The sequence below is a fragment of the Phocoena sinus genome, chromosome 4 (assembly GCF_008692025.1).
Source record: "Phocoena sinus isolate mPhoSin1 chromosome 4, mPhoSin1.pri, whole genome shotgun sequence".
Classification (NCBI taxonomy): Eukaryota; Metazoa; Chordata; class Mammalia; order Artiodactyla; family Phocoenidae; genus Phocoena; species Phocoena sinus.
Genome location: NC_045766.1, coordinates 95,764,412 through 95,779,500, shown reverse-complemented (window position 1 = coordinate 95,779,500; position 15,089 = coordinate 95,764,412). Strand labels below are relative to the sequence as shown.

At 42.5% G+C, this 15,089-nt stretch overlaps 1 protein-coding gene across 10 annotated transcripts in view; it reads left to right on the top strand.

Annotated features, from left to right (window-relative positions):
* Positions 1 to 2,270: 2,270 nt before the first annotated feature.
* Positions 2,271 to 15,089, top strand: part of NXPE3 (neurexophilin and PC-esterase domain family member 3) — a 52,958-nt gene continuing 40,139 nt past the window's right edge. Inside the window, exons 1-6 of one of the 10 annotated variants that reach the window (XM_032630940.1) lie at positions 2,271 to 2,374; positions 3,119 to 3,250; positions 3,830 to 3,877; positions 5,563 to 5,751; positions 7,211 to 7,398; positions 7,806 to 8,094. Coding sequence is in view for 9 of the 10 variants with exons in the window: in XM_032630938.1 (XP_032486829.1) it covers positions 8,002 to 8,094 (93 nt within the window). In the remaining variant the exon portion in view is untranslated. Of the gene's footprint in view, positions 2,375 to 3,118; positions 3,251 to 3,829; positions 3,878 to 5,562; positions 8,095 to 15,089 lie in introns of those variants that run through there. The other 9 variants (XM_032630938.1, XM_032630932.1, XM_032630933.1 and 6 more) reach the window with 9 other exon arrangements.

Here is a 15,089-nt window from a genome sequence, read left to right as displayed (position 1 = left end):
AATTTAGTTAACATTAGCATCTAAACCATTTCTGCAGACAGGTCAGAAATGACCAGTACCTTTGGTTTCATAACAAAATATACAAACCTATGTTCTCATTTTTTTCTCCCAGCTCAAAGTTAGGTTATCATAAATGCAACATTTAGAAATTCCTTATGCTATGTCATAACCTAGATAGGGAATTCAAGAGGAAGAGATTTGGGACACTCTTTTAGGTACTTTTCATTTGTCTTCTCACTTATTCCTAAGTGCAGGTGGTGTTGCCCCTAATTTACAGTTGGGGAAATGAACTCAGAGAAGTTAAGTACTTTGTTTGGGATGGCGCTGCTAATAAGAGACAAAGCTGTGAATTAGACTGAGTCAGGCTAGGATCCAAAGTGCATGTTATTTTTGTACAGTAGTACTCTCCACTGGGAGTGTGGTGACTTTGCGGTCAGAGATCTTTTAAGAATCTAGTAGTGATGGACAGGCATCTCTGGTCCCTGCCACTCTTGTTTGTGTCTGTAATAACTGTAAAATATAAGATCACTGAAATGCCTTAGGGTTCTGAGTGCCTGTGTGAATGGGGGTTAATAAGGCTCACCAATGGTCCAAAATTATGACTAGGAGCCAGCATGTCCTATTTAAGTATTAGCCACTTGCCAAACTGTGAAAGACAGGTGGCAGGGAGTCCACCTACTGGAAGATGGGACTTAGAGCAGAAGCCTATTATATGGGGCTGTTGATCGTTAGGCACAGAGGCAATGGAAACCACCTTTTATGAGTCCAAAAGGCTGATCCTCGAGAAAGAAGAATGAAATGATTACTCCAGAAGAGACTGCCCCATGTAGAACCTCCTTTTATTCCAGTCATATGGGTCACCCATGCATGCAGGTCTGACATGAAAACTTCTGAATGAGCACATAGAGTCCATTGTGGTCAGTAAATGTCAAATATTTTGACCTTGGAACAATAGTCTTGGGCAGTCTACTTTTGTTTTTTTTTTGTTGTTGTTGTTTGTCTTTTTCGCTGTGTTGGGTCTTCGTTGCTGTGAGCAGGCTTTCTCTAGTTGCAGCGAGCAGGGGCTACTCTTCGTTGTGGTGTCGGGTTTCTTGCTGTGGTGCCTTCTCTTGTTGTGGACCATTGGCTAGGGCCAGGGCTTCAGTAGTTGCAGCACACCTGCTCAGCAGTTGGCAAGGGAGGGCCCTAGAGCGCATGGGTGAGGCAGTCTACTTTTAGAGGCTGCGTTTTGCTGGGATAAACTGGGGTTAACCCCACTGTGTTCCCAGCCCTGAGGAACACGGAGCACCCCTGCCATCTCTTCCGGTTTCCTGAGCAAGTGCTTCTGTCTTCGAAGGACTCTCAGTTCCTGAATTTCACATAGTTGCTACAGACGTTTTACTGCTTAGAAGAAAGTCCAAAATAGGATTGCCTAGAATTTGGGTGTGTGTGGGGCGAGTATTCAGGTCTTTTTGCTGGAAGACCCATGTCACGTACAGGGCGAGTAAAAGCAAAAGAGTTGTTTTAAGGGCTAACAGAATATGTCCACTAATTTCAAGCAAGGAAAGATTCAAGGACCCAATGGCTCTCTGCTGGAGCTTGGCAAATCTTTTTTTTTTTTTAATTAATTAATTTTGGCTGCCTGGGGTCTTCATTGCGGTGTGCAGGCTTCTCATTGCAGTGGCTTCTCTTTGTTGTGGAGCATGGGCTCTAGGCACGCAGGCTTCAGTAGTTGCAGCACGCGGGCTCAGTAGTTGTGGCTCACAGGCTCTAGAGCACAGGCACAATAGTTGTGGTGCACGGGCTTAGTTGCTCTGCGGCATGTGGGATCTTCCCGGACCAGGGCTGGAACCGTTGTCCCCTGCATTGGCAGGTGGATTCTTAACCACTGCGCCACCAGGGAAGCCCCAGCTTGGCAAATCTTATGTCTCTGGTTCAGGGAACAAAACATTGCGCCACTGAGCGGAAAGACGGCCCAAGTAGGGGCATCTGGGGTTTGGTCACTTAGGCAGAGAAGACAAAAGCTTCGAAATGGATGCTCCCTGGGGAAACCCTGATGTCTGAAGGCGACAAGAGCTGGGGTCCTGATAGGGGCCAGAGCTCAGACCACAGGGCGACAGCAGCAGGACACCTTCGCGCGTGAGCCTAGTGGTGCGGAGCTCGACAGGCGCCAACTCTGCGTCCTTACTCCGGAGGACGCTTGCGCTCCAAGCCCGCGGCTGTCAGTCAGCGCCCTCGGTCCGCCCCTCCCAGAGCTTAACCAATCGCAGCCGGGGGTCGGGGGTGAGGCGACACAGCTGGTCCCGGAAGCAGGGGCCAGGCGGCCTGGTGCAGCGGCGGCGAGCGTTGGGGTGCCCGGCAGCCGGAGAGCGCACGTCGGGAGGCCAGAGCGGAGGTGAGTGCCAGCCTGCGGCTTGTGCTCCAGGGCCGGGCCGGGCCGAGCCTCTGCCGCCCGAGCGAACCATTGCCTGGCTCCTCCCGGGCGCCTCTCGGCTGCTAAGCCCCTTCCTCCGCGCTTCGGCTCCCGAGCTCCCGGCCCGGTGCAGAGGAGCTGCAGCCCCGGGGTCATGGCTGGGGCATCTGAACCTGGAACGGGAGGCTCCGGCCCAAGGCGGGGCAGAGTTAAAGCCACCGGCTGCCGCAGCCTTGGTCCGGAGTAGCCCGAGCTGTAGCCGGTCCCTGGGCGGGGCTGGGCGCGAGCATCTCCATCCTCAGCTTTCTCGACTTGCTGCAACACCCGCAGGAGCAGCCGCAGCGCGGCGGAGCCCAGACTTTCGGGCCGCTAAAGACCCCTTCCCCTAACACCTTTTCTAAGCGAGTGCGGGGCACTTGGAGACGCCTCCCTCCTCTGCCCGCATCTCCAGTCTCATCGCTGCTCCGAGACCCAGCTGCCTCTTGGCTGGCGGTCCTCTAATGCGTTGGACTATTTTGGTTTTACTGAGCTGTCGTTTTGGGACATCAGATTGAGGTCACTTGGGTAAAGTGTGATTCTACAGGGTGTGATGTGGAGACTCTGCCTGGCCTGTCGCTCATCTCCACTTGATCAAAGACCGCTAGTGTGGTGGTAAGAGGGATTCACAGGATTTATACGAAATTTGTAATTGTAAAATTTTCCTTGCTTTCATTATTTATTCTAAAGGAGGATTGTTGCCACATTTTCTAAAGAATAAAGGATCACGCTGCTCTGATGGATCTCTCCCCTTCTCACTGTGGTTAATTATCATTTGGAACATCAGCGTGCTCTTGAAGCTGGCGGCACTCCCAGACCCTGGTAACTGTCTCAGTCCACGCAGTAGAACAGCACACTGTTCCTCCATAGTGTTTGGGCTCCGCTTTCCCTGACTGTGTTTAACATCTTTTGTGTCTTTCATCCTCACAATCTCTCTGGGCCTGATACAGTGCAGTTATTTGTTACTGAGAAAGGAAACGAAGGGATAGATCCCTGAAGTAGGGTTGGCTATCCCCATTGACCCAGAATCGGGTTGTCCTGGAGGGACAATGTAAGTTACAATTCAAGCATCATTTCTGAAAGGCCATCCCTGAGCAATTTGTACAAATAAGACCCTCTGGTCACTCTATACCATTGGTTCTCCTACCTGGCAGTGTATTATAATTATCTGCAGACCTTAAATAAAAACTGTTTCTCGGGCCCTACTCCTATGGATTCTGATCCAGTTGGTTGAGTGGAATGCAGGCATTGGTATTTTTATAAGCTTCTGGGATGATAATTAATGGGCATGCAAGGTTAAAGACCACCGCCTATCAACATGCCCTATTTTTTTCTTATAGCACTTATTGCTTTGTGACTTATTTAACTGATTTGTTTACTTCTCTACCCTACTGCCCCCAGGTATTATGAAAGCATTGGGGTGCTGCTTTGAAAGAAGAGAAGGCCTAGGTGAGTCAGCATTTTGGGCATGTGAGATGGGGGTACATGAAAGAGAAATGGAATGGAATATGGGGAAACAAGTCCTGTAGACTTCTGTCCCTGTGTACACTTCTGTCCCTGCTTCATTTTTATCCAAGGATTGATCTTATTTGGTTGACCCATCATCATCATGGTCTTGGATGAGTCTCCAGTTCCTTCCCTACACATTCCCCTGTTAAGTTTCAAGGTTTTACTCAGCACCCTATGAAATACAGCTGATCTTTGGAAAGTTCGAGATATGAACGTTTAAGTCGGGATATATTCCATGTAAATCTGTGCTTTTGTCTTTTATGTGTGGGGTCCTTGTATTCTGAATTAAAATTCTAGATACTTGCTCTGACAAGTACATCTATGTGGCTGGCAGGTCAGAGTATTTAGGATGGGGACCGTTCCAGAAACTAGGTATGTGGTTGTTCAATAATGTCTTGTGTTTGTGTAGTGGTTGTCTAAGAACGTTAGCTCCCCCAGGGGGTGGGGTTGCTGCCTAATTTTTACTTATTTTTGGCAGCGTTGGGTCTGTGTTGCTGCGCGCGGGCTTTCTCTAGTTGCGGCGAGCGGGCTTCAGTAGTTTAGCACGCGGGCTCTAGAGCGCAGGCTCAGTAATTGTGGCACACGGGCTTAATTGCTCCGTGGCATGTGGGATCTTCCCGGACCAGGGCTGGAACCCATGTCCCCTGCATTGGCAGGTAGATTCTTAACCACTGTGCCACCTGGGAAGCCCCTAATTTTCTTTTTAGTACTGAACTCAAGTATTTCATCTGTGTTACTGACAATTGTAATTCCAAGTGATATAAGCAATCACTTTGTAATTCTCTTGTGAGATGGGGGTAGGAGGTCAGGTACCTAATGGCAGTATAGGGCTGTTGCCACAGGCCATAAAGAATTTAGATTGGCTGGTAAATAGTCTTAATCAAAATTTGGCAAAACAGACCCAGCAGACCATGGATTTTACTTTTTGCTTGTCATTTGAACATAAATATAAAGCATGAGTAAGTGGTGCTCTAACATTTCAGAAAGATTTGAAAACAAGACTGCTCAAGTTGAGATTCCTCATGGAGTGATCACAACTTTTAGATGTGTCCAGATACTTCTTGTTTTCTCTAGTGGTAGGATGGATCATTGAACTAAATGATTATTCTAGTCTATAAGAAAATAAGGACCTACTGTATAGCACAGGGAACTCTACTCAATACTCGGTAATGGCCTATATGGGAAAAGAATCTAAAAAGGAGTGGATACATGTATATGTATAATTGATTCACTTTGCTGTACCCCTGAAATCAGCACAGCATTGTAAATCAACTATACTCCAATAAAAATTAAAAAAAAAAGAAAAATAACATATGGAGCTTTTATCTGTGGTTTATATTTTTTCCAGTTATGTTGCTATTTATAAGGTTTTGACCTTTAGCTCAGATCTGAGAATGATTTGCCCTATGTAAGTTCATGAATATAAATAGCCACTTATTGTTGGGTTTTTTTTTTATTTATTACTAGGAAAGGAAATGTTCCTATCCTTACTCTGCCCACTACTTTGTACTGAAATCTATGTACATCTCTTTGCTATAAATTGTATTCTTGATTTCAAATATATTTTCCTTTGCTTCATTTTCAGTATCTTTAACCTGTATTTCATGTGCTTGTCTCTGTTGCAGCAGGAAGAATGGTATAAAAATGAAAAACTTCAACATGTGCTTCGAATGTGACAAGAAAAGAATAAGGGCTCTCACAATTGCTTGAGTTCAGATTTTACACTGGAAGGAAAGTTAGATGTAAACCCTAATTTCTTAGTTCTAATAAGTATCTCTTCTTGGGAACTGGAAATTTCCAAAAAAAAAAAAAAGGTAAATTAATTTCAATTATATTTTTTGGTTGATCTAGGAAACTTTTTTTTAGAGTCATTCCTATCTAGCACTATTGTTCTTACTCAATTCTAAGGCAATTTGAGATACCAAATGATATTTTCCTGCTCTCTTTGCAAATAGATTTCTTGCTATAATGCCTAGGTTTTATTTTTGTAGGAAAAACCCAGAAATCTGTTACAGATTTCTTTTTTCACTTTGGAATCTTTCATTTTAAATTTGTTTTCTCATATCTGATTTAATGCCTTGTTTCTCCTTATAAGCTCATCTTTAATTGTTACTTTTAGAAACCGGCTTTTTTCTTTATATTTGTGAGTTTTATTTCCTGGTGAAGATGAAGGAGAAAAACAAAAACCACCCAGAGGTGACAACTATCAACATTTTAGTATGTGTCTTTTCAAAGAGAGGTCTGTCTAGTACACCTCAGGCTGTATCTACTTAGGTGTACAGATGGATCTCTCAATCTCAGTGTTCCACCTACTTGTAGCAGGAAGTCAGATCTTTTCCTGGCATGACCTTCCATAATGATTTTTATAAGAAGTCCCTGGCTGTGAGGGGCTTCTTGCATGTTTGCATTGCTGCCTATAAGGCCTTTCGTTCCTTTAGCTCTGAAGTCTGCTGCCCTTGTGCCGTCCTTCTGCGCCACTGACCATTGCTGTGCTGCTACTGAACAGCTCTGAACCACACTGACGTCCTCTGAGCTGCTGGCCTTTCCACAGTACGTAGACCACAGCTACCGTGGTGCAGTGGAGTATTATCTTTGGTATATCATGTAAAGAGCTAAGTACTGGGAAGGAATGAAAAAGTATGATACATTGTTATCCTTAAGTTGCTTTTCTCTGATATATAGTTTCTGTTTTTGTTTTTGTTTTTTAAATATAGTCTTAATTGGTATAGAGTAGTTGGGGAGATGAGAAATGCATAGAAATACAGAGATCAGCTGAGAAGTGAAAAACATAAGTGTTGTGGGAATTCTGAGGATGGAGAGCATACTGGAATAGCTTAGCCTTGTCTCCTTTATGAAGCTGGGGTGAGGAAGTGTTGTTGTATGTCCTTGTGGTATGGGACTTGTGGTATGGGAACGTATTAGACCAGAAGAGTGGAGGAGTGAGGGAAGAGGGGGCTTGCCAGGTCCAACACAACTGTAGGAGTATTGGTGCAGCTGAGGGAGTCTGAGGTCCTCTGCACTGTGGTTATGCACCCTTTTCACCTTTACCTCTCTATCCTGCCTTGCATGGAAAGCCTCACTGGGAACTAAACACTAACATTTTCACTGCTTACCTATATCATAAAAGCAGCTGGGGAGAGCATTTTAAAATAATTACGTGGAAGAACAGTTAGGAGCCATATACTCTCAAGTCTTCTGCCTCTAGCAGGTGTGATGAAGGATTTGGGTGAGCTGTTACTCCTGAAGCTTAGCTTTCCTCTCCTACATCTTCAGGGCAGGTGTCTTTCCTCCTGTGCCTTGTTACTCAGCTGAGGGAGCATCAGAACCACATGTGTGATGAGGGAGCCAGAAACCCGAAGGGTGTTTCCTGTCTCCTGCCGTACAGAGGGATGGCATCCCTGTTTTCCAGAGGTTATCAGAATGGTTTGCACCTAATCCCAGATCTTCTCATAAAATCACAGGTTTTCTTCTTACTGCTCTTTAAATATAATTACTCTAGTAATGTAATAGAACTTAAACTGTAAGGGAAGGGAAGTGGTTTTATTTACTTAGACCTCTTTAGAAAACTAACACTTGAATTTTGTAATTTCTAAGGGTTTGAAGATATTCTTCTTTGCTCTCTTAAAAGTTAAAACCTAAATAATAGGTCGTAGGACAAATATCTCTGTATTTACACAGAAGCCTGGAGCTGGGTTTAAGTAAATTGTCCAGATATGGAATAGATGTTACTGTGCTCTGTTTCTTTGCTTTCTCTTATGACTTTGGGTCTTCAGTAAGGTTAAGGAAGAGGAAATACGGTGTCTTTCCTTTTACTCCACTCTAAGCTGTTGTAATTGGTAATCTGTTTTCTCATCTCCCCTCTTCAAAGGAATCCTTTGGAGAAAAATGTGCTTCTTAAATCAACCCCAGTTGCTCTTTTATACAAAGAACTCGTAAGTAAACTAGCAGAAAAGAAGCAAGTCAAGCTGAAAGCTCATCTGCAGCTCAGAAAAACAAAGACATGGCGTTTTAAGGAGTGAAGGAAGCATGGTGTCGGCCATGGGTGATCAAGACACAGCCAGACAATGTGGATCAGTTTCTTCAAACTACGTTTTTTCTGCTGTCTGCTTGCAGTATTGATGGTGGTAGTGCTGGTCATCAATGTCACTCAGGTGGAGGTGAGTACTCAGCATAACTAAGGGAACGAAGTCGAGGGATTTGGGGCTAACTGGCCTGGAAAATGTTGATCATCCGGAAACTTATCTCAGTCACAGTTCCTGTTTTCATTCATTCAATAAGTGTTTGAGTGCCTTCAATGGTTATATACTGTGCTAGTCACCAAAGGTGCGGTGGTTTCTTCACTATGGAGTTTGTATTCTAAATGTGCATGGGAGAAAGTAAGAGTAATAAGTAATCATAGAATATAATAATAAATGATAATTAGAAATTGTGAGAGGTACTGTAGAGAAAAGAAAGTGGGTTCTCTAGAGTAGCTTTAGAGTGATGAAAGAAAGTCTTTTCAAGGAGGGGACCTTTTAGCTGGCTCCTGGCAGAAAGCTGAAGGAGTATTTCAGGGGAGGGAGATGATGATGTCTTTTTTTTTTTTTAAATTAATTAATTTATTTTTGGCTGCTTTGGGTCTTTGTTGCTGCGTGCAGGCTTTCTCTAGTTACGGCGAGCAGGGGCTACTCTTCCTTGCGGTACGCGGGCTTCTCATTGCGACGGCTTCTCTTGTTGCGGAGCACGGGCTCTAGGCGTGCGGGCTTCAGTTGTTGTGGCATGCGGGCTCAGTAGATGTGGCTCACAGGCTCTAGAGTGCAGGCTCAATAGTTGTGGCACACGGGCTTAGTTGCCCTGCGGCATGTGGGATCTTCCCAGACCAGGGCTCGAACCTGTGTCCCCTGCACTGGCAGGCGAATTCTTAACCACTGCGCCAGCAGGGAAGTCCGATGAGTCTGTTTTGAAGACTGGGTGTGGTGCTCAGGACAGGGACCATGTCTTATTGAACCCTCACAAGTGTCTGGCACCGAGGAGGTACTTAGTAGTAGTCGCCTCTCCCCCTCTCTTCCATTCCCTTCATGAACTCACATATCACCAAAATTTATGGAGTATTTTTTATCTAAACTGATGCTGTACTTTTAATTTTGTTGGCTTGTGGTACTTCTCAGGTTATAGGTCGAACTTAATTACGGTATTTTTTTGGTTTTTGGATTTTGCTGTAAACTGAATGTTTGTGTCTCTCAAACATCCCGGCCCTGTGGGAGCTCAGGTTACTGTTTTCTCTCATGGTTTCGTGTGGTTCTTTCCCCAGCCTCCAGGAGTTTCCTTACACACATGCGCTCTTCAGTACTCTGCTGAATACTTAATTAGGACTCTCTGTAGATCTCCTGAGTTCTGTGTGCAGCTGTCTCCTACTGTTACTGTCCTGTGGATTCTAATCAGCTTGGTCTTTTAAGACTCTCAGCTCATCTCCTCAATTTAGGGGGTTCTCCAGGCTCCACCTGCGTTCCCCTCTTGCTGCTGCAGCCTGGAGATGCTCTCAAGGCTGTAAGCAAAGGGCAATCAGTCATAGGGATCACTTCCTTTATTTCCCATCTTTCAGGCATCATGTCTTTTGTTGTCTGATGTGCAGTGTCTGGAAAACCACTGTTTCATGTGGAGGAGTGGATCTCACTGTTTCTGTATCTTGGCTGCAAGTGGAAGTCTGAGGGACTTGCATTTGAGGGGAAAGAGTTAATAGAGGAGCTGGAGAGAAGGATTAATGGACCAAGGGGAGGAGGAGAGGATGGGACCTAGAGTACAGATGGAGCAATAACTATGTAGAATGAGGGACATGGTACATTGTGAGTGTTCTTGTTATCATTTTATTATTAATTATGTAGGAGGAGCCATGCTCCTTCCTCTGACCTAAGAGGGAAAAATATCATAATGGTTGGCAATGTAGATACATTTGCTGCTGGAAGGTAAGACATTGAGGGAGTTCTTGCTTAGACAGGAGGCGGAAGGTGGAAGGAGGGTGGAGCCCAGGAGGTTGGTACGTAGGGGCTTGAAAGAATGGGGGTGGAAGATGGAGCTGACCCTGCACGATGATAGAGGGGCAATAACTTTCAAGATCATATGTGTGCATGGCGCTTACTTGCATTGGTTTTGTGAGTGTGTGTTTTGTTTTTCCACGTTCAATAGCCTGGGTGTAAGAAAAGAGAGGATAGTTGTGTAGGTCTAGGATGGCCGAGGAGGTAGGAGAAAGAGAGACTTGAGAGGTTAGGCCATAGTCCCACATCTTTATTGTCATTATACTCAGGAAGAAATGTTAGGAATTATTGTTAGGAAATTCCCCTAATAGCCCTGCTGTAGTTCTTGGAAACTTCTGGAGAATGTCCGCTAACAGCTGTAGCTATCTGCACGAACACAAACTGAACAATAATGGAGAAGGGAGGTGCCAGTAATATAAATGATGTAGGACAACTCTAATATTGAAAATATAAATAAATCTTTTAGTGGAGTGGGGTGAGACACTTCCCCTCGTCTAAAGAGGTTATCTTGTCCAGGCTGAGAGTATTGTTATGACTTTTAAACTGTTCAATTTATTACTATGATGATAATTTTTAAAGAAGCTTGGGGTGGGGAGTGGGGAGTGGGGAGTGGGGAGTGGGAAAGGCTCTGATCCTTGGCCGTCTCCTGTCCCTTAATCCCTGGTCTGTCCTAGGCTTCTGATCCTGATTGTACTCTCCTTGCAATTAGAGTATCTGAGTATTTTCTAAAAAGCACAGATTCAATCTTAATTAAAAATATCACATAAGAAAATTAACCATCACAGGTGGTAAGGGGAGAAAAAGCATTTTCAAATATGCCAAATTCAGAGTTGGTTAAGATAAACAAACAAAACAAACAAACAACACTAAATGCAGCAAATATTCTTTCCATTGGTAACAGGTCTCTTTCATGTTTTTGTTTCCTCATCTCATGCTCAAGTTAGTCTCCCTTATATTGTATATGCGGAGTTTTTTGAAATTTAAGAAAAGAATATTTCCTTTGTCACGACTATTACATTTTTACTTAGTTTTCCAACATACATTGTGGTTAGATACTTTAAATTCTTCAGCTTCTGAAACATTAATAAAGATTTATTGAATGAAAGTTGAATAAATTCGAAATAATTCATGGGTGTTTAAAAAATACAAATCCTAGGGCATCCCGTCTGCTCCATCTCAGATGTATCACACCAAAATCCCCACATTTCCTAAGATTTGGCCAAATTCAGTTAAACAAATAGAGGAACAAATAAGATCCACAAACTAGCAAAACCTCTCTAGTTAGGTGATTGTGAGTAGAGCAACTACTATAGTGAATTCTCAGATTTCTGAATTTCTAGACGTCTCTGAATGTAAAGGACTTATTATCATGTTGGTATATACGGTAGGCTGAATAAAGCCCCCAAAGATGTCAGTGTTTGAACTCTCAGAACCTGTGAATATGTTATCTGATAAAAGAGACTTTGCAGACAAGTTTAAGTTAAGAATCTTGAGATAAGGATATTATTCAGGATTATTTGGGTGGGCCCAATATAATCACATGGGTCTTTATAAGAGAGTGGCAAGAAGGTGGAGGTGATATGATGATGGAAGTGGAGATTAGAATGATGCAGGTAGAAACCATGGGAGAAACAATATCACATATGAGAAGGAGATGTATATCAATATCTAGCAAAAGTTTGTAGGGAGAATTCTCTGTTAGTTCTCTGATAACCTCTCATTGAGCATGGCCTGTATTTATGTGTTTTTTCCTTATTCATTGATATTTTAAATATATATGTTTTCTGATTATGAAAACAATACCAGTGTATTAGGGCTTTTGGCTGCAAATAAAGCTGATTCAATCTGGCTTTAATATTAAGGCATAATATTCATTTAGAGTAGAAGTCAGCAGGTATAGTTGGGCATAATTCATTTTGCTATGTTGAGCATAGTTCAGGCTCCATTTCTCTGTAAGTCTCTCAGCTGTGCCCTCTGTGCATTAGCTTTGTCTGTGGCATCCTCTTTCATGGTTGGATTTTAGGTTGCTGCCACAGCAACAGGTGGTTGCTTTCTTGTACATGTCCAGCTTGAGATACAATTTTTTCCCCAAAAATATTCTCAAGAGTTACTTGCATTTTTTTCATTGGCAAGTAAAATTCGGAGAGCTGTTCCCAGAGTACTGGTGGTGTCTGGATTTGGGTGCATGAGTCCATCAGAAACATGCAGCAGCTTTTCATAGAACAGAATTGGGTCACAGGCCCATTCCTGAATCAGTCACTTGGGATTATTCTTTGATCAGTCAGGCCCGCCCCTGAGCTGACAGGTCAGTAAACGGCAGTGTTGTGTTTCAGTAGACAGGAGTAAAACAGGCCTGTGGGACAGGCAAGCATAGTGTTCATTCCAGTCCACACCTTACTGTGGCTCCAGGAGTGACCATTAGTGTTTCCTCTTGGCTCTGAATCTAAAAAGATGGCAGACCTTGAAGCTGCCCTTGTTACTGGCCTAGAATAGGGTTATCATTTGGGAAAATTAAGTAAATTGACATTTTTGCATTCTTTTTCATTTTTAAGTAAAATTCAGGTGACTTAGCACCAAGCATCTGGTGATTCTTGGATTGGGCTGTATGGGTCAGTTTACTGGCCTTAAGTTGGTAGCTGGTGGCTACCCAAGGAACAAGAGTGGCCATGGGAGAGGAAGAGAGGAAAAAGAAAGGAGAAGGAGGCATGCTGTGAGCACACAGTGCATGGTTTGGTCCTTAGTGGTTTGTCATAGCCTCACAACAACTAAAAAGAGAGGGAGGCTGGAATATTTCCTAAAACGTAATCAGTAGGTAAGGGAAATTTTTCTGTTTTTAAAAAATTGAGATATAATTTACATATAACGTTGTGTAAGTTTAAGGTGTGTGATGTGTTGATTTGATACATTTATATATTGTAATATGATTACCACTATAGTGTTAGCTAGCACTTCTATCATGTCACATAATTATCATTTCTTTTTATGGTGAGAACAATTAAGATCTTGTTTGTTAGCAACTTTGAAGTTTGTTACATAAACTTATTATATTTATATTAATACAATAATACACTATTGTTGACTACAGTCACTATGCTATGCGTTTGATCTCTAGGACTTATTTATCTACTAGTTGCAAGCTTGTACCCTTAAACAATATCTCCCTAATTCCCCAATCCCCTAGCCCCTGGTAATCATTTTATTCTTTGTTTTCACGAGTTCAGCTTTTTTTTTTTTAACATTTTATTCCTTTTTTTTTTTTGGCCGCACCACATGGCTTGTGGGATCTTAGTTCCCCAACCAGGGATTGAACCCGGGCCCTTGGCAGTGAAAGCATGGAGTCCTAACCACTGGACTGCCAGGGAATTGCGGAGTTCAGTTTGTTTAGATTTCACATATAAGTGATATGGGGTATTTGTCTTTCTCTGTCTGACTCATCTCACTTAGCATAATATTCCATTGTGTGTGTGTGTGTATATATATATATACACACACACTGCATTTTCTTTATTCATCCATCAGTGGACTTAGGTTCTTTCCATATCTTGGCTATTGTGAATAATGCTACAGTAAACAGGGGTGTGCAGATATCTTTTTTTATACCTTTTTTCATTTCCTTAGGATATACACCCAGAAATGGGATTGCTGGATCATATGATAGTTCAATTTTTAATTTTTTGAGGAACCTTCATGCTGTTTTCTGTAGCAGCTGAACTAATTTACATTCCTAACAAGTGTATAAGGGGATAAGGGTTCCCTCCTCTCCCTATCTTCTTTATTTTCCTTATGGTAGCCATTCTAATAGGTGTGATGTGATATCTTATCATGGTATTGATTTGTATTTCCCTGATGATTAGTGATGTTGATCATCTTTTCATGTACCTGTTCACCATTTGGATATCTTCTTTGGAAAAAATGTCTATTTAGTTCCTCTGCCCGTTTATTTATTTATGTATTTTTGGCTGTGTTGGGTTTTTGTTGCTGTGCACAGGCTTTCTCTAATTGTGGCAAGTGGGGACTACTCTTTGTTGCAGTGCATGGGCTTCTCATTGTGGTGGCTTCTCTTGTTGCGGAGCACAGGCTCTAGGCACGTGGGCTCAGTAGTTGTGGCTCGTGGGCTCTAGAGCACAGGCTCAGTAGTTGTGGTGCATGGGCTTAGTTGCTCCACGGCATGTGGAATTCCATGGTGTGTGGAATCTTCCTGGACCAGGGCTTGAACCTGTGTCCCCTGCATTGGCAGGTGGATTCTTAACCACTGTGCCACCAGGGAAGTCACCCTCTGCCCATTTTTAAAATTGGATTTTGTTGTTATTCTTATTGAGTTGTATGAGTTCTCTATATATTTTAGATAGTCACCCTTTATCTGATATATAGGTTGCAAATATTTCTCCCATTCCATAGGTTATCTTTTCATTTTATTGGAGCTATCTATTGCAATGCAGAAGCTTTCTAGTTTGATATAATACCCCTTGTTGATTTTTGCTTTTGTTGCTTGTGCTTTTGGTGTCATATCTAAAAAAATCATTGCCAAGACCGATGCCAAGACACTTCTTCTTCTAGTATTTTACAGTATCAGATCTTATGTTTGTTTTTAATCCATTTTGAGTTCATTTTTGTGAGTGGTGTAAGATAGGGGTTCAATTTCATTTGTTTATTTGTGGTTAACCAGTCTTCCCAGCACCATTTTTGAAGAGACTATGCTTTCCTCATTGAGTATTTGTTTGCTCCCTTATGAAATATTAGTTGACTGTTTATGTGGAGGTTTATTTCTGAACTCTTGATTGTATTCCATTGGTCTATATGTCTGTATTTATGCCAGTACCATACTGTTTTGATTACTATAGCTTTGTAGTGCAGTTTGAAATCAGGACATGTGATACCTTTAGATTTGTTCTTTTTTCTCAGGATTGCTTTGGCTATTTGGGATCTTTTGTCGTTCCACATAAATTTTAGGATTGTTTTTTCTATTACTGTGGAAAATGCCATTGGAATTTTGATAGGGTTTTCACTGGATCTATAGATGACTCTGTTAGTATAGGTGTTTTAACAATATTAATTCTTCCAATCTATGAACATGGGCTCTCTTTCCATTTGTTTATGTCTACTTCAGTTTCTTTCATCGAAGTTTTCATTGTATAGATCTT